This window comes from Camelus bactrianus, chromosome 7, assembly GCF_048773025.1.
Source record: "Camelus bactrianus isolate YW-2024 breed Bactrian camel chromosome 7, ASM4877302v1, whole genome shotgun sequence".
NCBI lineage: Eukaryota > Metazoa > Chordata > Mammalia > Artiodactyla > Camelidae > Camelus > Camelus bactrianus.
In genome coordinates, this window is record NC_133545.1 from 4,611,516 (window position 1) to 4,635,215 (window position 23,700).

At 52.6% G+C, this 23,700-nt stretch overlaps 1 protein-coding gene across 8 annotated transcripts in view; it reads left to right on the forward strand.

Annotated features, from left to right (window-relative positions):
• PRKAG2 (protein kinase AMP-activated non-catalytic subunit gamma 2) overlaps positions 1 to 23,700 on the forward strand; it is a 240,877-nt gene that overhangs the window by 29,024 nt on the left and 188,153 nt on the right. Inside the window, exon 1 of one of the 8 annotated variants that reach the window (XM_074366730.1) lies at positions 17,909 to 17,935. The exons of the other annotated variants lie outside the window; for them this stretch is intronic. Within the exon in view, the coding sequence (XP_074222831.1) occupies positions 17,924 to 17,935 (12 nt within the window). The 5' untranslated portion in view covers positions 17,909 to 17,923. Of the gene's footprint in view, positions 1 to 17,908; positions 17,936 to 23,700 lie in introns of those variants that run through there. 8 annotated transcript variants of the gene reach the window in all.

A 23,700-nucleotide genomic window follows, 5' to 3' on the forward strand; every position in this document is an offset into this window, starting at 1 on the left:
AGAAGTAGAGGAACGGGAAGGTGAAGTTCAGATTACAGAATCTCCTGCTCCTCTAATCCCCTGGCCCAGTCCAAGCCTTCACAGAGCCCGTTTCTAATTCCCATTCTAGCCCTGCCCTCGAGAACGTCTCTTCTCCCATCTCGACTTTGCCGGGAGATGCACCGGTAACATCCTTTAAGTGCTGTTGCTGGGGATTGGCTGTGGGGCACGAGAATCCAGGGGCTCCGTCCACAGGAAAGTCTCGTATGGGTCAGCTTTACAGTTTTCGCACACCCCACCCCCCCATCTAGCCCAGAAAAAAACAGAAAAAGTATCCTCTCTGCTCAGGCCCTCGCGATGGGGGCCTTCTGAAGGCAGGAGGATAAAGGGAAGTTCGCTAGAAATAGCAATGAACAGATCAGCAGCATCATAAAGGGAAACCTCAAAGGGGTCAGTGCTTCAGAGCTCAGAGTCGGGGAAAGAGCAGCTTTAGCCCTCAGGACCTTCTCATCTCCCTTCTTCCCTCCTCCCTCCTCCCAGCTTTACAACTATCCCCTTCCCCAAATGGCTCTAATCTTTAAAAGAAGATATTGAATGCTTTCCTTATATGTTAATTTTCTGTGGACTACTTCTGTACTATTATTAATCACTTCTCCACTTCAATTGTGAAGCATGTAAACGCTTGGGGAAACTGGGTGCAGATGACGCGTGCCCGTCAGAAGCCTCGTCTGGGTACCACTGGCCGCTGACTCCCGACGAGCTGCCTTGTTTTCCTTGCCTTTTTCTTCCATCATCATCTCTTCCTGCCCACTTTGTCCCCCCGCATCACCCCGGAATTGGCTCTAACATGGAATTGAAGGCCATTGAAAAAGATGTGTGACGTTACTTGAGGAAATTCAGTGTTCTCCTTAATTAAAAAACAGTTAGTATGTGAGAAATCGACACATTGTAAACTGACTATACTTCAATAATACTAATAAAAAGACTATTAAAAAATCAGCATCTCACCCCCAGTTCTAAGGGGTGTGATCTCTCCTGTAACTGGGGAGGGGTGGAGGGGACCTGTGGTTGGACACAAACGCCTCCCACGTGGCCCTGGCTGGGAGCCACCGATGTCAGTCACCCTGAGGTCACGCAGTCTGCCTTTCTTACCCACATTCCCGAGGCCCTGGAGGGGTGCCCAGGGCAGGGCTGGGCTCAGAGTAAGGACGTTTGAGGCGAATCTACAAGCCTTCGATAAGCACTGGCTGCCGGCTGCGGCGCTGGTTCGAGGTGACCTTGTTTGGGGGCATCTTAGCAACCTGGCTGAGCTGGGCCCTTTCACATCAAAGAATCTATTCCTTTCACTTCCTGTGCAGTTTCCCCTGCGAGGAATCATCCAGCACCTGAACGCTCCGAGTCTCTTGTGGTCCCGAGGGAACTTGTCCCAGGACCTAACAGCAGAAAGCAGCCACCTGCCCGAGAAGTGCCCACTGCTGGGACTCAGCGCCTGCCTGCCTCAGGGCCCAAGGGGCTGGGAGGAGCCCAGGAGACCCACACATGTTCCCTCCAGCCCCCTCCTGGGGTGCAGGGCCGGGCCGGCCCTCTTTTTAGTTTTCCAATCCCGTGAACCCCACTGGCTTCTCTGGATCTGTTCCAGCGACCTCAGCCCCGTGGTGAGAAACATCTCTCTTCCCTGCTGATTTTGTTCAAAGGCACTGCCTTTCTCTCTGGGTGCCTGTCCACAAATGTCCCTTGTCTAGCAGGAAGTCGCAGTTCAGAAATACCCGTGGACGTGAGGTGTGGGGGGCGTCCCCTCCTGGATGTGGGTCTGAGGACATTTTGCATTTATTTTTAAAAGGGCTCCAGCTCCTGGACAAAACGTACTGCATAATTAGGAGTATTGTGGCTGCTGCCGTTGTGGACTGAAGGGTCTGGAATGAAATCTATTTTAGCTTCTACTGCTACAGTCAGGACAGCTTGATCTCAGGATGCACATGAAGTGTGTTTTGAACATTCTACAGACAAAGCTTTGGCACTCTAACTGGGCTTGCAGGCTTAGAACTAAGTGTGATAATATTAAGTGCCTCTGCTGCACGAGGCGGCAGAGCAGCAAAAGTAAAAGCTTTCTGAGGGCTACCTGCTAGGGGTGGGACTGAGCAGTGGGGTATGCTGACGTCCTAACCCCCAGGACCTCAGAACATGGCCTTATTTGGAAATAGGGTCTTTGCAGATGTAATTAGTTAAGATGAAGTCACGCTGGAGCAGGGGGCCCCTAATCCGATATGACTGTGTCCTGATAAACGGGAGATTCGCAGACAGGGAGAACGGTGTGTGAAGATAAAGGCAGAGATGGGGACGATGCAGCCGCAAAGCCAAGGAACGCCGAAGGTTGCCGGCAGCCACCAGGAGCTGGGGCGGAGCCTGGACCAGATTCCCCCTCAGAGCCTCAGAGGGAATCGGCCCTGTCGACACCTTGATCCTGGATTTCTGGCCTTCCGAGCTGTGACAAGTTACAGTTCTGTTGTTTGAAGCCACCCTGGGTGTGGTGCTTTGCCATGGCGGCCCGAGGAGGCTGACACTCAGCGATGGGGAAGGGGCTGCATCTGGGTCTGTGCTGCTGGGTTCAGTGCCTCCCCTTGGGCGCCACCTCCAGCCTCTCTGGGTCTCGGAGAGTTTGCTCAGGTCCCTTCTGGCCTCAGTATGTCTAAGTTCCAGGAAGTAGAGGTATGCTTACTGGTACCCTCCGTCCATGCTGCTTAGAGATGGATGTTCAACCTTGAAATCTTCCTGCCTCTGAGCATCGCATGATGCAGACAAGCTTGTGCAACTGCGTTGTGTCCACTCATGGGAAAAAGAAGATGGAAGTTCAGTCTCCTCCAGGTCCCGGAGCAGAAGGAATGAGTTGTAGGCCTGACTCAGGCCAGCCTCCTGGGGCTCTGGCAGTGACGTAGGTGGGGTTAGTGGCAGGTGGGGTGGGCAGGGTGCCCCTGGGACCTGCACTTGCCCCCTGGGAGTTGCTCACTTGCTCCCCAAATTCTCCATGATGTCGGGGGTTAGGGACCTGTGCTGGTGACAGGGAGAGGATTTCTACTCAGCTCACCACTGGAGACCAACAGGAGTCCCCAAGGATTGTCTCACCGTCAGCAAGGACGGTGCCCGAAAGGTTATGGGGAATCAAAACTTGTGTAGGGACCGGAAGAGTTCGCCCAGAAAACTCCTACCTTCTGTGCACAGGGTGTTGTGGTTGTTGAACCAGGAGGGAGCTGAGTACTGATGTGGTTTGACGGTGCCTACCTGCTGAGCGGGGCCCTGATGCTCACATCTTGGTGTCCTGTCCCAAGGAAGAGGTACTGGGCCAGCAGGATGTAGCTGCTCCTTACCAGCTCCACTGCCTCCACCTGGACCCAGCTGCCTCCATCTCTTGCATGGACTGTAGCAGTAGCCTCCTTGCCAGTCTCCCAGCTTCCTTCTTTGCTCCCCAACAGTCCACTCGCAACAGGGTGGCCAGAGTGGTCATGTTCAACTATATACGACCATGTCATCCCCTGCTAGGACCTTTCAGGGGCTCCCTGTCATTTTCAGAGTAGAAGTCCTAGGTCTTCCAGTGACCTAAAAGGTCCAGAAAAGTGGGGTTTCACTACCTTCTGACTTAACAGCTGCTTCAACCAGACAGACCCCTGTGCTCTGCCGTGGACAGGCCCGGCCTGCTGCCTCAGGGCCTTTGCGCTGGCAGTTCTCGCTGCTGGAAACCTCATTCCTGGAAGAATCCACATGATGAAGGAAGGAGGATTTTTTGCCAATCCGGTGGGTGACAGATGGTCTCAGTGTTGTTGCTGGTGTTGCAGTTGACTGGCTTTAATACACCTTCTCTCTCTTATAGAAAAGAAAAATGAGATACAACTCACATAGCAACAAGGTACCCATTTAAAGTGTGCAAGTCAGTGATTTTTAGTATATTCACAGGGTTGCGTAACCACCTCCACAGTCAATTCTAGAATAGTTTCATCTCCCCGCAGAGAAACCCCTTGCTCCAACCATCTCCTCTCTGTTCTCCTGTCCTGCACCTCCCACCCTCCCACCCCCAACCCCGGCCCTAAGCGACCACAGAGCAACTCTCTGTTTCTGTAGTTTCCTCTCCTGGACTTCCACATAAATGGAATTACATAACAACGCGTGGTCTCTTGGGACTGGCTTCCTTGACTTACTGTCATGTTTTCCAGGTTCACCCGTGTTGTATAGTCATCCCCCAGTTTCCATGGTGGGGACTGGTTCCAGGACCCCCTTCGGGTACCGAAGTCTGCAGATGCTCCAGTCCCTTATATAAAATGGCATAGTGTTTGCGTAACTTATGCACACCCTCCCGGATACTTTAAATCGTCTCTAGATGGTACTCATAACACCTAATACAGTGTAAATACGCTATCAGTAGTTGCGGCAAATTCACGTTGTGCTTTTTGGAACTTGCTTTTTTTTCTTTTCTTTCAATATTTTTGGTTCGCCACTGGTTGAATCTGTGGACATGTAGCTGGTGGGTACAGAAGGCCAACTGTGTGTCTCTATACTTCTTTCCTTTTTATGGAACAGTATTCCAGTGGATGAATGAATAGACCTCATTTCGTTTATGCATTCATCAGTTAAAGGACATTGGAGTTGTGTCCACCTTTGGCTCTAAATATTCATGTTCAAGTTTCTGTGCTAACTTATGTTTTCATTTTTCTTAGCTTTATACCCAGAAATGGAATTGCTGTTCATATAGTAATTCTGGGCTTACCCTCTTACATTCCCACCAGAGGTGGATGAGGGTTCCAACTTCTCCACATCCTCACTGACACTTACTATTGTCTGTCTTTTCATTCTAGCCATCCCAGTGGGTGTGCAGTGGCATCTCACTGTGGTTTTGATTTGCACTTCCCTAATGACTAGTGTTGTCAAGAATCTTTTCCTGTATTTTTTAGACATTTGTAAATCTTCCTTGGAGAAATGTCTGTTCATATCCTTTGCCTGTTTTTAAGTTGTGTTGTTATCTTATTACCAAGTTTAAGAATTCCTTATATATTTGTCAGATATATGATTTGCAAATATTTTCTTCCATTCTGTAGGTTGTCTCTTCATTTTTTTGGTGGTCTTTTGAAGCAGGCAATTTTTTAAAAATTGAGGTATAGTTGATTTACAGTGTTGTGTTAGTTTCTGGTGTACAGCATGGTGATTCAGTTGTACATACATATATTCTTTTTCATACTCTTTTTCATTATAGGTTATTACAACATATTGAATGTAGTTCTCTGTGCTTTACAGTAGGTCCTTGTTGTTTACCTATTTTATATATAATAGTTTGTATCTGCTAATCCCAAACTCCTAATTTATCCCTCTCCCTACTTTCCCCTTTGTTAACCATAATTTCATTTTCTATGTGTGTGAATCTCTTTCTGTTTTGTAAGTAAGTTCATTTGCATCATTTTTTTAAGATTCCACATATAAGTGATACATATTTGTCTTTCTCTGACTTAACTTCACTTAGTATGATAGTCTCTAGCTCCATGCATGTTGCTGCAAATGGCATGATTTTGCTTTTTAATGACTGAGTAGTATTCCACTGTATGTATGTATGTGTATGTATAAATATACACCACATCTTCCTTATCCAGTCATCTGTCGATGAACATTTATGTTGCTCTGTGTCTTGGCTATTGTAATAGAGCTGTGAAGTCAGCAAGTTTTTAATTCTGATGAAGTCCAATTCCATCCTTTCTTTTGTTGCCCACGCTTCTGGTGTCATGTCTACGAATCCTCAGAACACATCAGAACACACCAAGTGAACTCATGTATTGGCAGGTTCATAGTGGTATTTTAATGAAACCAAAGACCCTTAAAAGAGGGAGGAAGAGATGAGACAGGGTCATTGTCAGTTTGTAAGTTTCCTAAATCTGCAGAAATCCCTGTCTTTCTCTCACAGTTGCTTTACCAGTCTTTCTAGCATCGTCAGGTCAGTCGGATGGGCTTTTTGGGTCATTCTCTTTTTTCACAGATTAACTGAGTCACTCTCTCCTTCAACAAGTCTTGCTGAGCCTCTGCTGTTCATCAAGACCTGTACTAGGTCAGATGCATCAAATGTCAGCCCTGTTTTCAATGAGAGCCCCATCCCAACTGTTGGCTGGGATTTGATGTTCATCCCAATACCCTCTCAAGACCCCTGCACTGCCAGTCAGACCCGAGGGACCATCTCACGGCTCTGTGGGAAGGAAGCACCAGTCTTCCTCACAAAAGCAGGGAAACCCATGGGCAAGGAGTTACATTCATTCCAGGGCCAGGTGCTCACGACTCCTTGTTGAATGAATCGGTGGTGCCCAGAACCCCAGAGTCCACTGGAGATTCCTCCTCTGATCCAAGGTGAGCTCGACTCTCAGGCCCACGTTGACCCAGCGCGTGACGCTGGCATTTTCTGGACCGGATGCAAAGAGAGAGAAGCTGGGTAAGGCAGGTTAATCTCTTCTGCTGCCGAACTGGAACCCAGCACAGCCCGAGGCACGTCTGAGGAAATGCATTAGGGTTGCCTGAAGGGCATTTGAAACTCCCAGGACCTAGCTGCACCCTAAACCAATTCAGTTAGAAACTCTGAGACTGGTTGTTGGGGTTTTGTTGCTTTTTAATTCCCCAGGTGATACACATCTGAGGTTGGGAGCCGGTGGGCTCCAGGAAGTTTGGAAGCCAGTGTCCAACTTGACTTTAGTTCTCTCCTGCACACCTGCTCTCTCTGTTGCTCTGGATTCAGTTTTCCACCTTAAATTGTTTCTGATCCTTGTTTCTTTTGGCGGATAGGCAGTTAAGGTAGCCTTTAGCTGAAACATGGCCTTTCATGGCTACGATTTCTGCAATAATGTACTTTTGCAACATTAGGAAAACATCCTGCTGGATGAACGGATGAGTGCATACAGTAATTAAAAAGCAGGAGACAACATGGAGTTGCAGCGATGTTTTATTTATCTCCAAAGTCTCGTTTTATGAAAAGCAGGTTTGATAAGAGGAAGAAGAAGAGATAAGTGGAGAATGTTATAGAGATTCTAAAGGGGCCTTCTAGATATCCTCAATGTGTTTGGGGATGTGGTGACTCTGTATTTATGTTTAATTTCACTTTAAACGTTTTGTTTAAAAAAAGTTGTTTCAAGTTATAGTAATTACTTTTTTTTGATAAACACAAATCCCTGGCTTTCTTCTTATTCAGTGATTAGTATAAATTTTTACCTTCTATATGAAACACAGAGAGAGGAAGGGAAAGGTGGGAGGGAATTTCCTTAGCTACCAAAGAGCTGGCAAATGGAAGGAGGAAATGGGTGAGATTAATGGAACTGGAAGAGGGGAGACAGAGAAGGAGGGCGTGGACGGGTGTGGGAGGCTAGGCGGGGGGTGGTGATCACTGGTGTGCACACGATCTCCTGGGACAGGGGAGGAACGTGTGGGCAGCCGGAGAGACCCGCTGCCTTCTAGGGTGACCAGCTGTCCCGGTTCACCTGGGGCTGAGGGGCTGCTAGGGACGTGGTGCTGTTTTAACACCAGGACATTTCTGGGCGAACCAAGGCTAGTTTGTCACCCTAACTGTTGGCCGAGGACCAACTGGTTGCTTGGTCACTAATTTTCGTTTGGAGGCAGTTGGGGACAGGAAAGGGCAGTGCAGGAATCCCAGGTGGGGCAAGTGTGGCCAGGCCGTCAGTGACATGGATTTGAAGCTCAGTGTCTAGCATTTGGGGGATACCTTTACCTAATTCATTTGTCCCCAGTGGGGAGGGTGGGACGTGAGAGAACGGTGGGACGTGAGAGAACGGTGAGCCTGAAGAGACTCTTGAAGAGAGAACAGGGCAGAAAGCTTCCTCCTCCAAGGCATGTTGAGTGTATTCTGCCCCCAGACTAGGGCTTGCTTGAAGGGCGGGCTTCGTCCTTCCTCTCTGAGTGCTTATCACCTGTGCACCTGGTGCGCAGGCGTCCAGCACGTGTTTGCTGAGTTAAATCCAGCCAAGTGGAGGCCCATGTTGGGATGTCCGGCGTAAACGTTAAGGGTCATACGTATTTACCAAAAGATTGTCATAACCTTACTTACGATATCGTTGAGGATACAAAACACGCCAAGCAGCCATGCTTAGAGAATAATATGAAACGAACTTGTTGGAAAACCAAAGCACTGTGTCGTGTTTGGGTTCGGGGCTGACTCTCAGAGGGACACTTCAACCCAAATTGGTTCAAATAGCAAAGCAGGGCAAGTAAGCCAAGTAAACCACTCTTTAAATCACCATGAGTTGTACTGAGATTTTGTAGGGACGAGGAGAAGACTCAGGAGAAAGAAAGAGAGGACAGAGAGTGTCGGCTCTGTTATGCTGGAGTAAGCGAGGCCCCCAGTCCCAGCGGTGAGCAATGGCACGTGTGCGATTCTCTCATCTCTGTGTCCATCACGGGCAGCTGTGACGTCCTGTTTGTTCTGGGAGCCCAGGCTGAAGGAGCAGTTCCTGAGTCCTTGCAGTCAGAGGGATACGAGAGCGTGTCAGAACTCAGGACAGCTCCTAAAGCTTCCCCTGGAAGGGACACACATCACTTCTGGGAAAGGCAAGCCGCGCAGCTGGCCTAATGGCAGGGGTGGGGGCTCCACAGGGAGGCGGTTGTGATCTCCGCACAGTCTGATCACAATTTCAAGAACACCGGCTATGTTTTATGAGTTACCACTTTGCTTACCGTTAGCCACATCTTTTGACGTCACACGGTCATCTGCGATCTATTTTACACACCTGATGTTGACATAACCCACACAACCCAAGCACATACATATCTTCTCAGAATGTGGATGTCTGGAGACAGGCAGCATGACACGTAGGGGGAAATGAAATAGAACAAAATGCAGCCTGAATTGGGACCTTTGCCCTTAGTCAGTTACGAAGCTTTTAGCTAAGATGCTTTCTAAGTCATAGAATATTACAAATATTCAGGACGGAGGGCAGTTTACTGCCCTGCCTTTGAATAACCAAAGTCCAAGTGGCTGCTGCTTAGTTTGCATTAAATCAAAACCTGATCTTCTCTTAAAGGGAAAATAGATTTCTGACTTCATATTTCCCTTCTCCGGCACCTTATATTTTGACTCCACACATTACACAGTGAGTAAATGAGGGACCTCGAGCGGGCCATCCTCTCCCTGTGCTTGTTCCCCTGTGTCTACAGTGAGGTGCTGGGCTGTACCAGTGGTTAGGGTGCATTTCAGCCACTCCGTCCTGAGCCCCAGACATTCAGACTCAGGGGCATCTGGGCATCTGTGCATTGAAATGGTGCCCCGGGGACCCTGATGTCCCCACCGGGTTAGGAGCTGTTAGACCAGAGTCTTAGGAAGGGGTTGGCTTGACCTCCCTTCCAGCTCCCACCCACTGGGAGTGGCTCTGGCCCCATCTCTGGGCTTAGCCCTGGTGAGACCATAGGATCAGGCTGAGGAAGGCTCGAGACACAGACTGAGGGTGTCATTTCTTCCCACCCCCCTCTTAGCCTCCCACTTTACCGAGGTATGAAGTTTCCGGGGAGATGAGGCACCTGATGGTCTGAAAGTCAAGATTCCGTCTCCTCGGTTCTGCTTTCTTGTCAGCGTGGTGGTGGGGTCTGTGCCGCCACGGCACCTTGCACCAGGGGAGTAATCGTAGACGGAGGCCAAATTCGACTTGGTGGTTCACATCACAGACCTTCCAACTCCCCTCCTGGCTCCCACACCTGTCCCCATGGTACCTTCTTGTCCTTTGGGTGTCCCTGTCTCGATCACTAAACCCGATGAGGATGCTGGGCCCTTGATCAGTGACTGTCCTCTGCCTCATCAGCGGGGCCCGTCAGGTGGTGGGGAGACTGCGATGCGTTTCCCTCTCGCGGCAGCTGGCAGTTAGGTCCCCGTCCCCCCATTACAGCGAGCGGATGATGAGCTGGTTGGTCACAAACTGGAGGGTGCTGGTCGGGCTCCCTGACAGTTCACTGTGCTCCTTCCTAGAGAGGGCGGCAGGTGAGATGTCTCTGGAAACTAGGGCGTGTTTAGAAGCTGCCTGATCGTGAGGATGGGGCTAGAAGAATCCAATCAAAACTAATCATTTGTGCTGTTCGAGTTACAGAACCTCGCACTAGGCTATGTAATGTAACACTTCTTTCAGCAACTGCAAGGAAAGCGCAGCGGTTTGGGGACCTAGCGGCCCCCGTATCCCGCACACCACTTCCACCTTAAATGACGACTTGAGTAGGTGGCGACTCGTCTTCAAGGCATGACGAGAGACTCACAGCTAACATAGCCTGGGCGCCAGGCCCGCACACCTGTTGTCACTGAGTCATCCCACAGCCCTGAGGCTGCAGAGTCCCTTTACAGGTGGAGGGACGCTGGGTCCGCAGGTTAAGTAACTCACAGAAGCAGAGAGTGGGGAACAGGTGGGTGCCCCGCCCCCCTCCCCGTGTAGTGCTGACTCGTGTTTAAATAACTAGGCTCTATTCCGGTTGAGAAGACCACATGGTGAATGGTTCCGTTTATGAGAAATGTTCAGAATAGACGAGTCCACAGATAAAGGGAGTAGATCAGTGGTTGCCGGGGTTGGGGGGGCTGGGGGGGCCCGGGGAGGGGAGGGCGTGGGAAGTGACCACTTACAGACGCGGGTGATGAAATGCTCTAAACTTGACAGTGGGGGACAGTATAGCTCAGCAGTAGAGTCCTTGCTTAACATGCATGAGGCCCTGGGTTCAATCCCCAGCACCCCCATTAAATAAATAAATACATAAATAAATCTAATTACCTTCCTCCCCCAACTCCCCCCCCAAACCACTGTTAAAATCGATTGTGTTGATGGTTACACAGGTCTGTGAAATACTTAAATCAATTAAATGCATGTGCTTTAAATAGGTGAATTGTATGGTATGTGAATTCTATTGTCATCAAGCTGTTAAAAAATGAAAGCAAGTAGGTGAGTTTCCTGGGGCCACTGTAACAAAGCACCACAAACTGGGGGGCTTGAAACAACAGACATTTACTGTCTCCCAGCTCTGGAGTCAAAAGGCTGAAATCAAGGTGCGGCAGGGCTGTGCTAGGGAGGGTCCGTTCCCGGCCTCAGTTCCTGGCTTGTGGCTGGCGGCTTTCTCCCCCTCTGTGTCTGTGTCCAAATTCTCCTCTTTGTAAGGACACCACCTTACTGTAGGGCCCACACTCGTGCCCTTACTTTAACTTAATTACTTCTGTAAAGACCCTATTTGCAAATAAGGGCCTATTCCACAGGGCTGGGGGTTAGGGCTCCAAAACGTCTTCGGTGGGGAGGCACAATTCAGCCCATAGCAGCGAGGAAGGGTACCTGCATGCCACCTTCCAAGAGGTTTCGTTCCAAATTGTTAAATGTTTTATAAGTTTCAGCCTAAGTTTTAGTGTTTATTCAGTTTTTCAGAAAAATTAAAATTGATGGGGAATCTTTGTGGCCAACAAATCTGGACACTCAAGCCTGCCAGTTCTTGCATCTTTCGTAGGGATGTCTGCAGGCAGGGGTCCGAGGGGGCCCATACAAAAGCGGCATCAGTTTAAAAGGACAAGGGAAGACATCCTTCTCAGCAGGCGCAGGAAGATGAATCTAGCTTGTCAAAGAGAGGACATGCTTGGGGCCACTGTTAGAGACAGCAGCCTGGAGCCAAAAATTGTTTTGTGCCCCAGTGTGATTTGTGTTGGTTTCAATTAAATCGGGAAGCCTGGTGTCTGGTAGGCAACAGCCTGGCCTCCCACCACCTGGGCAGCCCAGAGCCTTCTGTTCAGCGGTGCCTTTGAGGCAGTTTTAGGTCAGACACTTTCAGAACTGGAGCACCTGCCTGAGCCTAGCCGGGCTCAGCCAGTCAGCACTCGGCTATGGATGAGTCAAGCCTGGCTTCCCACTTCAGTGGAAGACCTAGTTGCCCGGAGCCTTCCAGAGCCTTCTAGAGCCTTCCAGAGCCTTAGCAGCATGTCCAGGGACCAAAAGGGGAGCACGTACTAGGGAGTCTTACAAAATGCAAGGCCCCTCCCGTGCCTCTTTTTTTTTCCACTTGCTCCTTCTTATCTCTCAGACTCTCAGCGTCAACCTTACTCCTTTCATGAAGCTCTTTTTTTTTTTTTTTTTAATGACTTTCTTCCAAGGCGGCCACTTCCTTCTGGAAACTACTATGGGGGTTGCGGTCCACACCACACCAAGTACTGCACCGACGCTCTGCCTGCCTGTTCCTTGCCTCCACGACTCTCCTCTCGGCCAGGACTGAGGTCCCCGAGGTCAGGGGTCTCGTCTTCCACTTCTCTTGCGTCCCAGGACCCCGTGTGAGGCTGGCACATGGCTGGGGGTCCCGGGGATATTTGTTGTTAGGAGAGGGACCCCCGAGAGAGAGCAAGAGCTGCGGTGGGCGGCGGAGACGCCCGACAGACCGAGGGGGCCAGTGTGAAGGGAGGAGCCTATCCTGTTGTGTTTAACTACAACATGGAAGGGGGAAATGGGGGCTTCCCAAGTGCCAAACCGCTCCTACTGAGGGCAAGCATCCCTACCTCCCAGATGACGGGGCTCCCGCTTCCTAGGTCTGAGGCGCTCTCTCCTGGATGAGACTGTGCAGTGTTCACAAGCATTGTGCTCCGCCAGAGCTACAGGCTGCAGCCCAAAAGCTAACAGGATGGAAGCCAGAGGGGTGAGGGGGGGTCTTTGTGACCAGCGGGGCTGGTGATGGGCTCAGAGGGGACCCTGCGAGGAGGAGAGGCCCATGGAGGCTTTGACAAACCATGAGGGGTGCGTGTGTTATCTTCCCTGGGCATCAGTGTTCCTGTTGTGTGCGTCATCTTTTGGCTGCCAGCAGGAATGGCAAATCCTGCCCCTTCCTCCCCCTGTTCGCGGCCCCTTGCACACCTGGGCTGGTTTGGACTGAAGTTAGGGGAGAAGCCACTGCAGGGCCATGTGAACAAGCCCAGCCAGCTTTCCAGCAGGCAGGACTGAGCTCTTCCTTGTCATGTGCAGGCAGTCAAAGTCAAGAGCACGTGGCTCCAGCCCATGTGGCCTTGGGCAAGTCACTGTCTAATGGCCACATGTGAGTTAGAGCTTATATCCGTGTTAGTTCTTTGACAGCTGTAACTCCGTGATTGGGCAGGGGATGGCTCCAAACACAAATGTAGAAACACATGCACGTGCGGTCAGCGTGCTTCCTTGGAAGAGGCTCAAGGACCCGGCTCCACATTCACAGTTCAGGGGAGCTTGTGGCCTGAGAGCAGTCTCCACATGTGGGGCTTCAGACAGTAAGTCTCTTAAGACTTTTGAGAGTCCAGAACGTGGCTGTGAACGGAGGAGAAACTGTTACTCTGTGCAGGGGGTATGCGGGCGGGGAGGTTGGTTCCTCTTCATTAAAATCCGGGCATGAGATCCCACTGATTCCAAGTGGCTTTGCAGTCCAGGAGTTCTAGGACTGCCAGTTCTACCTGGATGGAGGTGTCCAGTGTGGCCTGCTGGCAAAGGAATCTTAGCCAGTTTGGCTGCTTAGCAAACACCTGAGTACTCTGGTAAATACCCATGGCCTCCGGGACTGGAGGGGGATAAGGCCGTGTGTCTCCCTGCCTCCCCCAGTCCCGACAGCCTCAGTACCAGGTGGCATGTTATCAGGAAAGCAAATCCTCGACCAGAGCTTGCTAAGCCCCTACAGATGATTTCGGGCAGCAGGTACCACCTATTCTTGTAGCTCAGAAGAAGTCTTGGCAGTTTCACTCTGAGCAGAACCCAGAGGTATTTTGGGGGCAGGACCGGCCGATCTAACAACAGAGCTCAGCATCAGGTCCTGTGAGCTGGAGGATGCAGGAGCAGAAGGCGCCCAGCCTCCAGGGTGGCAGTGGGGGCACTGCCGGGCCAGCTGGATTCTCTGGTTGCTTTTTTCCAGGGTGCGGCAGCCCGTGCAGTCCTCCTGACCCAGCACTTATCTTGACACCACTCATTTTGCCAATGAAAAGGAGCTTTAACATTTCTGGAGCTGATTAATAAGCCCTCTGCCAAAGATTTCAATAAGGAGGTTCGAGGTGCCAAGTAGCCCTCTTCGGAGGCTGATTCCCACCTGTGATATTTTGGAAGCCACCAGACTGCCCCAACATATTGCGTAGGACGCAGGAGCATTGGCCTCAAGCTGTTTGTAGGAATGGACTCCAAAGTCAATTGCCACACCACCCACGTCCCTGCTTGACCCGGTACCTCTCAGGTGCTATTGCCAGTGGATGGCCATGTTGATGCATGCCCCCTCTCCTGGGCTGCCCAGTTTTCGAGTGAAATACAAGCACAGCCAGTGCAGGCAGGAGCCAGGTCCTGGGCCCAGGGGCCCCTCTCGTTTCAGTGTCTCACCACCTGCACTGGCCAGCCTCTGGCTTTCCTATGCACAGAGCTGGCAGCCCCAGGATGGCTGACTGTGAGTGCAGGGACAGCATCACCACCTATGAAGAGGGAGGAAAAAGGCTTTACTTAGCAGCCGCTGTCAGTCTGCAAGGTCCTTGAGGGCGAGACCCGTGGGCCAGGCGCCGTGGCGGATCTGGACGCGGGGCTAGGGGTCCCTGTGCTTTCAGGGCTGGGGCTGCCTTCCTGCAGCGGCGGCTCATCACAGGGATGAGTTTGGCGCACAGCGTTGGAGTTTGGGGCTCCCGGCTGAGGATGGCATGGAATTGGGCAAAGGAGTTGTGCTAAATTCCTAGAATGTGAGGGATCTAACCCCGGTCTGTCACACGGGGTCGCGGTGGGGGCAGTCTTACTGGTGTGTGATGTGTGTTTCGTTTTCTGTGTCACTTACACAGCGGGGTGATACTGTGCATGGTTTATGGTTTCCCCGCCACGCCTCCCATGTCATTTGAATTCTTCGAAGTCGTCGCTGCCATTTCCTGCCAGCACGTGTGTGGCTCTGTGAGCGTGTTGACAGACTCCCCTCCTTGTACCCTCGCGTGGCACCTGGTCCTCCCATTGCTGCAGAGACTCTCCTAGTGCAGAAAGCTTTGTGTGCCGTTCAGATTGTCTTTGGGCTGGACCCCTGACGGGAATTGCCTACCGAGAGCGTGAGCCTCTTCCTCTTATTTTTAATTACAAAAATAATAAGCCTGTGCCACAGAAAAACCAGAAGATACAAATAAACAAAAATCAATCAGTCAAAGGGGGTGAGGCGCACCCCTGCTAGAACGGCGGGGACACACCAGCCAGGCTCTGGAGGGAAACGTGCCTGGGGTTGAGTCCCAGCATCGCAGGTGGTTTGTCTGTCACCTTGGGCCTCAGCCTCTCTGAACTACAATTTCCTTCCTAGCAAAATGGATGGGAATTTACCTGTCTCTCTCCTGTGCAGGTTGAGAGAACATATGTAAATGCCAGCACTCAGAATACACTCAAGAATCCAATTCCAGGAAGAAGGCTGGGGCGTAACCTGCAGAGGCCAGCGAAGCCTGTTGGGGGTGGCGGGGCCCTTGAGGACTCAGGGAACCGCTTAACGAAAGCCGGAGAGATTGGAAGGCTGGGTGGCTGTGGGCCCAGCTCTTGTGCACCTGGTACAACATTTGGCTTTGTTTTGTAGGTGGGAGGGCACTCGTGTTATGGGTTTTGTTTTATTTTGGTTTTACTTGGTCTTTTTTGATATGGTGAGGGTGCTGAGAGTGATGTTCAGAAAGCAGTGTTTAGGAAAATTAATTGAGGGCGAGTGATTGGGGGGGTTGTGTCACAGGCAGGCATCTCCCCAAGACCGGCAGTGGGGCCAGCAATGATCTTTGCCATTATCTTTGACCTACTGGGGCCCCTCCTTCAGGAGCGCTGAGCTCTACCCTCTAAGGAGAGTAGATGGGAAAGCTCAGAGCCTGAAGAGGAAGCATGAGCCTCAGGCTCAGTGGAGGTTTTGGAAGCGAGAATAAATGCAGGTGAAGATGATGACACGTGGTGGTCGCTTGCCAGCCGGAGCAGAATGCTGTGTGCTTCTCTATCTCTCATGAATAATACCAAGTACCTGAGACCTGGGGTGGCCGGTGGTCAGAACTGCAGAATGTCACTCACACCCCGTAAGTCATTCACAGGTGCTTGTCTCCAAGTGTAGCCAACCTTGGAACACTTTGGATGGGAGAGCCCACTGGCGTTTCCAGCTATTCCAAGCAAAACTAAGTAGGCTTTTGGCCTCCAGCCTGTTTGTATGCTTTGGAATAAAGCACACAGAAAATAAAACAGGCCCAGCTAACCCAGCGAGGCTAGTTCCAGAACCAGCTGGAGAAAATATTGTGATTGGCTGGGTCTCCGGTGGCCCCATCGTCCGCGTGCCCGGGGCGGGGTGGGGGGCTGGCTGCAGGCGGCCTTCCACTCATCCCCAGAAGGCACTAGCCCTTTGCACTTCCCTCTGGTTCCAGAATAATCCCTCACATCCCAAGCAGATGCTTGTTTTTATCCAACTGCCTGCTCATCCATTATCCCCACAGCAGTGCTGGGAGATACACAGAGCCAGCGTGTTCATTCAGGCTCTTTCCTCAGAGGGAAGACTGAGGTTCAGAGACATGGGCCTGCGCTGCTGTCCCAGAACGCTCGTGTTGAGGTCTCTACCTGGAGGGGCTTTGGGTAGCACCATGCTGACTGCCACAGAGAAGTTTATTACACTCGTGGTGCTTAGAACCAGGAGGCTCCTACGCCACGCAGGGCCACACAGAGAAGCACAGGGTGGGTCAGGAGGCAGGAGGAGCTGGGGGAGATGTGGGCAGGCGCCTGGACTGGGGTTTCTGTGGAAACAGGTGAGGCAGGGTGAACAGGCACAGGTTGGTGAGTTTGAAGAATTTCAGCAGGCTCTGGGTGCAGGGGTCTCATGCCTGTCCCGAGGGGGAGAGCCCCCGGGAAGAGGGGAGGGCGGTGTGGGCTCTGCATCCATTGGTCTTCATGTGAAGCTGTGCTCCTGGGTGAGCAGTGTCCCGTCCCCAGGGATTGCAAACCCTGGGAGGGCAGTTTCTCTACAGTCAGCAAGGTCTCAGATACCAGAGCATCAGAATTACAGGAAAGAAGGTATGCTTAGTAAAAAGGACCAAAAAATACATTTTACAAAGAGCTAGCCACTTGGCCATGTTGAATGTCATTGTTAACCTGCGCTGTGTCTCCCTCCGGGTGTTTGCAGGCTGTCTGGTCGGGGTTGGGGGTCTGTGGTTTCAAGTGGGAATTTCACTAGCAGAGTCTTCTGGAAGGGCCTTAGGCATCATTCTTGCCAGTGGGAAAATGGCATTCTCTCTATCCCAAGGCCGGGGGCCCCCAGGGAGTCCAGGTTTCTGAAGCCAACGTGCTGTTTTCCTCTGAAGCCAACCGGCCTTTGCCTGAAGGGAGACAGGGACAGTGCAGGGGGCTGTGCTGGCCGAGGACTTGGAGCTCAGATGCCACGGACTGCGGCACCGTTAGCCTCTCCTGCCTCCATTTGTCCTGCTGCCTGTCTTTTTAAAAGCGCTCGCTCGGCCCTCCCTCCCCCTCACTTGCCCGTGTAGTAAGGAGGTGCCTCCCCCGCAGCCCCTGACTTGAGAGGTAATGACAGTTTGCTGCAGTCCCGTCAATGAGGGGGTCTGGCGTGCGTGGCACAGCAGCTCCAGCCGGCAGACTGCCGGCTGCGCTGTCTCCGGCCAGCTCGTGCTGTCTGCCATCGCTTGCTGGGCTGCTCTGGGGACCGGGAACACACCCAGCCCGGTGCCCATCTGTTGCAGGCGTGCCGCGGAGCCGCCCGGAGAGCAGCTGAACCCTAGAAATTACCTTGGCGGGGTGGGGGGGGCAGAGAACCCCCGTCTCGGGGATCTTTCCAGCGAGTGAGGCTGCAGGATTTTCTCAGAGCCGGGGGGCGCTGTCTCCCCCATCACTCGTCTCGTCAGCCAGCGCTCTCCAGCCCTGCACTTCTGACGAGCGCCCGGGCGGGCCGAGGAGACCTCCAGGACCACCTGCGGCTGAGCAAGCAGACCTTCCCTCCGGAGCTGCATTTCTGAATGCGTGGTGAGGTCCGTCCCCGGGCGTGTGGCGCTTCTCTCTGATGGTGCTTCGTCTGCTTTGCATGCAAGACGGATGCTGAATTCTCGCTTTGTTCCGCAGGAGCCTCTTATTAAATTAAACACCTCCAGGCCGAACCAGTGTTCCCTCCCCACCTTGGAGCCGGGTGTTTTCTCCTTACATAACTTTTTCTCCGTGATTTAGAGAATAGCTAGTGAAGGTGGTAGGTATGTGTGTGGGCGAATTCATCTCTGTTCCTTCTCTGAGTTCGGTCCCTCCTCCCGCCGCTGGCCTGAGTGCAGGCCCCCGCCCCAACCCTCCCACCCGCCCTAAAGTTCCCTTGCTGAAAGCTTAGCAGAGTCGACATTCCCTGCCTTTCCTCTCCCTTCCCTGAGTCATCCTTTATTGAATCTGTCCCAAATGGAAAGGACTGGGGATGACGTGAGGGTCCCTGGGCACAGCCCCGTTGTCCCTTGGAAGGCTCTTGACCACCTGGTCTCCTGCCAGTGGAGGGTGAGCCGTAGAAAGCAGACTTGTTGCTTTTAACTTACGGGGAATATGCATTGAAGAAACGGAAGGCAGGAGGGCAGTAGGGGCAGAGGGAGCGGTGAGGGAGACAGGAAGGGAAAGAAGGGAGGATGGAGACGTCCTCACCCAGGACTGGGCTCAGGCTGGTCTGTTCTCTGTGGGAAGGAGAAGGGTGCAGGCTGAGAACGAGAAGCCTTAACTGTTGACCGCGTTCGCAGAGCAACAAGTAGAGCTGCGGGCTGGGGAGGGCTTGATCCCGGGACGGCGCGGCCTTGCCTTGGCCTCCGCTGGCACCGATGGGCCAGGTGCTGCTCTAGTTACATGTGGAGAGAACCTGGGCTTGGAGTCCGTGATTGCTGGTACTGAGTCCTGGTGGTGGGGAGAGACGAAGAGGGGGTTATAAAAGAAGAAGGAAGATTGATTCTGTGCTTCTGAATCTGCAGTCTAGCTGCGAGAAGAGTGACTGAGATGATTCAAGACTCGGGGGCCAGTAGATAATCAAGCATTCTAGGTCATGAAAGGCAGGCCCATGGGGTGGTCTGGAGCAGTTGGGAGAGGGCTGCATGGAGGAGCTGGGCTCAGCAGGTCCCCCCTGGGCCTGGGGGGGCGATGGGAGGCAGACAGGAGGATTCCCCCCAGAGGCGTCCATCTGAGTGCAGGGGAGACCCCAAAGCATAAACAGGGGAGACTTTGAGGTACTGTTAGGTGTGGCCAGGGAGGAGACCTGCAGGAGCAGAGGGGGCAGCTCTGGGGGCAGCTCGTGAAGCTTCCTAGGAGTGGGATGGACCCCCGCAGTGAGGCTGAACCAGCTCCATTGGGCTCCGTCGACCTCTCAGCCAGGCTGATTCCTCACTCTGAAAACAGCCCAGTTCCCTCCACTGGCCCAGGAGGCATCGTAACACGGCCTCTGAGGACCAGGACTTCTCACGTCTCCAACAGCTTCCCCAGTTGGCGTGGAAACTTCCAAGGGCTACATAAATCTAAGGTGGGGTGTTCTGTCTGATTTTGGTTTTCTTTTAATCCTGATATTAGGCCTATGAGACAGGTGTAACTCCTTTCTATTGAAGAGGAGACTGAAGGTTAAAAGGTTAAATTCATTCAGGGAAGATCACTTGAAAATCTAGGAGATTAAAGGTACTTAATCTTCTCACCACACCTAAGCTCCCAAGGGTTGAACTGGGAAGAGAAGCCAGGTGTCCTGAGGCCCAGCCCGTCTTTATTGAGGAGTTGGGTGGGGCGGTGAGGAGGGGGCTGGTGGACTGAGAAAAGGTGGGGAGACCTCATCCCAGGCTGTGGTCTCCTCTTCAGGTCGGGTCCCCAGGCTGGTGTTAAAGTCAGCTCTTCAGTGCAACCATCTCTTGACTCCTGTGTGCCAAGTGCTGGCTGTTCCAAGATGAGTAACCCCTTTGGTCTTGACCTCAGCAGGGAATGGTGCTGAATAGCTGGGGATCCCTGGAAATGGAGGTGCAAATTGGGAGTTCTCATTTCAGCTCAGGTGTTAATTAATGGAATCCTTCTTGGATTTTCCCAACCCCCTCACTGCCCTCCTTCAAACGACAGACCTTGTTCTTCCTTTAAAAGTATCCCAGGCTCTCCTCCGGCAAGACGCCCATCCCCTCCTGGCAGACCCCGTTAGCATCCCGGCACCCCGCCTGTGGGCTGACACCTATCCTTTTGCTTTACGTGTTATTTTGTATTAAGTTGTGTTCCGTTAGCTCCTGTAGATTGATTCCATTGGTAACTCCCTCAGCTCAGTTGGGGTTTTCATGTCTGAGAAGGGCTGTCTCCCTGTCACCTCTTAAACTGCTCATAGCTTTTTACATCTGGGGAAATATTTATTGACTGTGCACGAGGCACCCGGCACCGTGTTTGGCGTTTTCGTGGATGTTCGTAATTTTAATTCTCATGACAATCTTAAGAGGTTTGCCTCATTTTACACACGAGGAAATGGAGGCTCCGTGGACTTGATCATCTGTGGAGATTGCATAGCCAGTATTTGGCAAACCAGGGTCAAACTCAGGCTCTCTGACTCCAAAGTTGCCCCTGCCCCGTCCCCACTGTCGCACTATATAGACCCTGTGGCCAATGTCTGGCGGGAGCACTGGCATCTCGGCTCGCATCATGGTGTGATAGTGTGATGGTGTGATGACAGCCAGAAACCAGGGTAGGACCTCAGGCGGGTGACTTGCTGCGAAGGTTCTGGCTTCCCCACCTCCTTCAGGTGGGGACCAAACTTCCTTCCCATAAGCGTGACTTGAGACGCTCAAGTCCTAAAGGGGATTAATGACAGATGGCAGAGCTCTTACCTCAGTGACCACATCTTCAGTTGTGAGAAGGATGTAATCAAGTCACAAGGTTTCCTTCTTTAACCCCGAGCCCTTTGGCGCTGGACTTGGGAGTCAGACTTGAGTTGAGGTCTGTGTCCTACTCCTTACCAGCTGGGGACCCAGGCCAATTATTTCATTTTTCTGAGCTTGATTTTTCTTCTAAAAATGGAGATAAAAGTAACACAATAGCCACCGGGTTGGATGAAACCAGTTGACCAAGGCTGAGTTCCGGGCACATAATAGATGCTCGGTAGACAACAGAGCCCCTCCCTTTAGGAGGCGGTCAGTTGTGGAGTTTCCCCCACTGAGTCCAGCAGGGCCTTTCCAAGCAGGGCCTTAAAGTGACGCGTTTTCTGATGGAGTTCTCTGGGTTTTACCACTTGCATTATTCATCCAGCAGTCGAGGCGGGAGGGCTTTGGGTTCTGTTGGGTTCACATAGTTCCCCTGCAGCTCCATGCCGGCCACTTCGCATCTGTCCTTAGTGACGGACATGTCCGCTCCCTCCCTCCTCCCCGACTGTCCCACGCCGACAGTTTGCACTCTCTGGTGGGTCATCTGCTGTCTCCATGCAGCTCCCCCAGTACAACCAACCCCTGAAGGTCACAGTGGCCTGGGTTCACTATCTTCCTCGAATCATCAATTCCTGTCTTGATTTCCTTTGGCATCTTTCACCCTAAGATACAGCAGAGTAGGAGGTAGCAGGGAAGAAGAAGAAACGCTTTCTGTTTTGCTTTTACTTTGCAGGCAAGGTATGTGGTGGCATTTCACTGTCTAATGTCTGCTTTTAAGGGCGTCTGCCATCTGCCTGTGACAATGGCTCCAGCTCCTTAGTCCGTGTGCGTTAGAGCCTCACTGTGCAGGTCCCAGGAGATAGGAGAACGGAACTCAGCGAGGCAGCCAGAGTCTGCAGGCGGCGCTGCGACCACCCCCAGAGCGTCAGGGGGTCCGGGCAGCCCAGGGCTGTGGAGCCGGGGGTCAGAATTGTCTTCCAGCCGGTTCCTCCTTCTCTTCTGGGTCCAGGGCTCCCCGGACAGGGTCTCACCACTTCTTGGATTGAGAACCAGACGTAGAATCAGGGGCAGAAGGGAGGCAAGATGAAGCACCCCAGCAGACTTGTAACCCAAACAGCTTGTGTTTTCTGCCCTTAAACGCAGACATTCTCCTTAATTGGCAGCTGAGTTGGCTAAGTCACGTTCAGAGTCGCGTTTTCACGGCTGGAAGTAGAATCAGAGCCAACACGTGTGGGCATTTGGGGGTTTCTGAGACGTCCACGGTGTGGGGGGGGGGGACCCGGGAGGGCCTGTGTTTGGGAAAAGGTCATAAGGAAACAGACAGAGTGTCCACACTTAGAGCAGGGACGGTACACAACCCTCCAAATAACCAGGACCAACAAGCAGCATCTCCCATGAACCATAGTTGGTGTAGGACTCTCTCAGGAAGGAGAAAAGACGGCAGAACGTAAGGTATATGCATTAGGGCAAAAAGGCTCCTTCCGGGAGGGAGCGATTCTGGTCCTGGATGTGTGGCTGCAGCCCTGCGGCTGGTTGTCAGGGCTGGGGTGGGGGGAGGTGTCCTGCGCTTGGCACAAACTAGCCATCTGACAGGTAAACCCTGCCCGCCCCGTTCTTCTCAGCACATGTGAAAACATTTCTAGAAATATTTTCACCAGTAAGGATCAGAAAGGTGATTTTTCCTTATCCAAAAATTAAGTTAACTAAAATGCTTTAACTGCCATGACTAACCCTTTCCTACCCAGCTCGGCCAGAAAACAAGCGGGCGAGTTTCTGGATAATGGAAACTCCTCCCCAAAGCGAACACTTGCCCAGCCAGGTGAGCCTTCCTATCTCAGAGTCAAGACTGAGCTGGTAGGGAATCTGGACATGCCCCTGGTGGGGTGTCTGCACTTCATCGGAGAGCAGGACTGACATGCTTGTAAGGCCCGGAAGACAAAGATGGAAGGGAAGCTTCCAGTCCTCAGACACTGGGGACAGACCTCCAGCACAGGGGCAGGGCAGCAAAGGCTCCCAACCGAGGCCAGGCTGACTCCTGCCAGGAGTACTGAGGGCCTACTAGGACCCTCCCTGCGCTGTTCCTGCACTGATTTGGGGGAGGGTGGTGTGGGAAGGGGCTAGACCGGGCTGGGGGCTCATCCATTTTGAACGAATTTTCTGCTCAGATTCCCAGAGCCCTCTGGCCTCTGGTGGGATTTGCCCTTCACGTTAGACCAAGACCCAAGCCAGGCATTTACCCAGAACGGCCAGGCCTGGCTCAGAGCTCGCTGCAGGCATCTGTCACCACCCACTCGCTCTGAGTCATCCCACACTTATCTGCTCAAATCGCAGAGCCTTGAAATGCGCTTTCCAGTTGGCTTTCCAACACAAATCCGGGGGAACACTCGGAAAAAGGGAGGGTCCTGGGGACAGGAGGAGGGATACGCCCCAGTCGGACAGCCTGGGGTGGAGTCCAGGGGCTTGGAGTGCCCTGCTGGGGGCCGAGAGCCCCTCCCTTCCGTCTCCTGGGATAGTGTCAGGACGCCCCTCCTGGCCTTGCCCGGCCCCTTGTGGTCTCACTAGCGGCCACCTGGCAGCTCCTCTTCCAGGCAGGCTGCTGGCAGAGGGGGCACTGGGCTGGGCTGCTGGACTGGCCAGCTCTGTCCCCGGGAGAGACTTCTGAGGGAGGTGCCTTTGAGGCCGTGGGGCCTGGGAGAGGTGGAGGCAGAGCTGCTGCCTCCATTGCTTTCTCCTCCTCACCTCATCCCCTCTTCCCTTCAAAACCCCTGCTGGGTGCGGGAGCACCATCTCCCCCACTGCCACCTAAGTGAGGAGAAAAGCCTTCAGCCAGAGCCCCAGGTGTTTGCCCCCCACCCGCACTGGGAGCTCCTGGGTCCTACCAGCCCGCCAAATGGAGGTTGCCGGGAGCA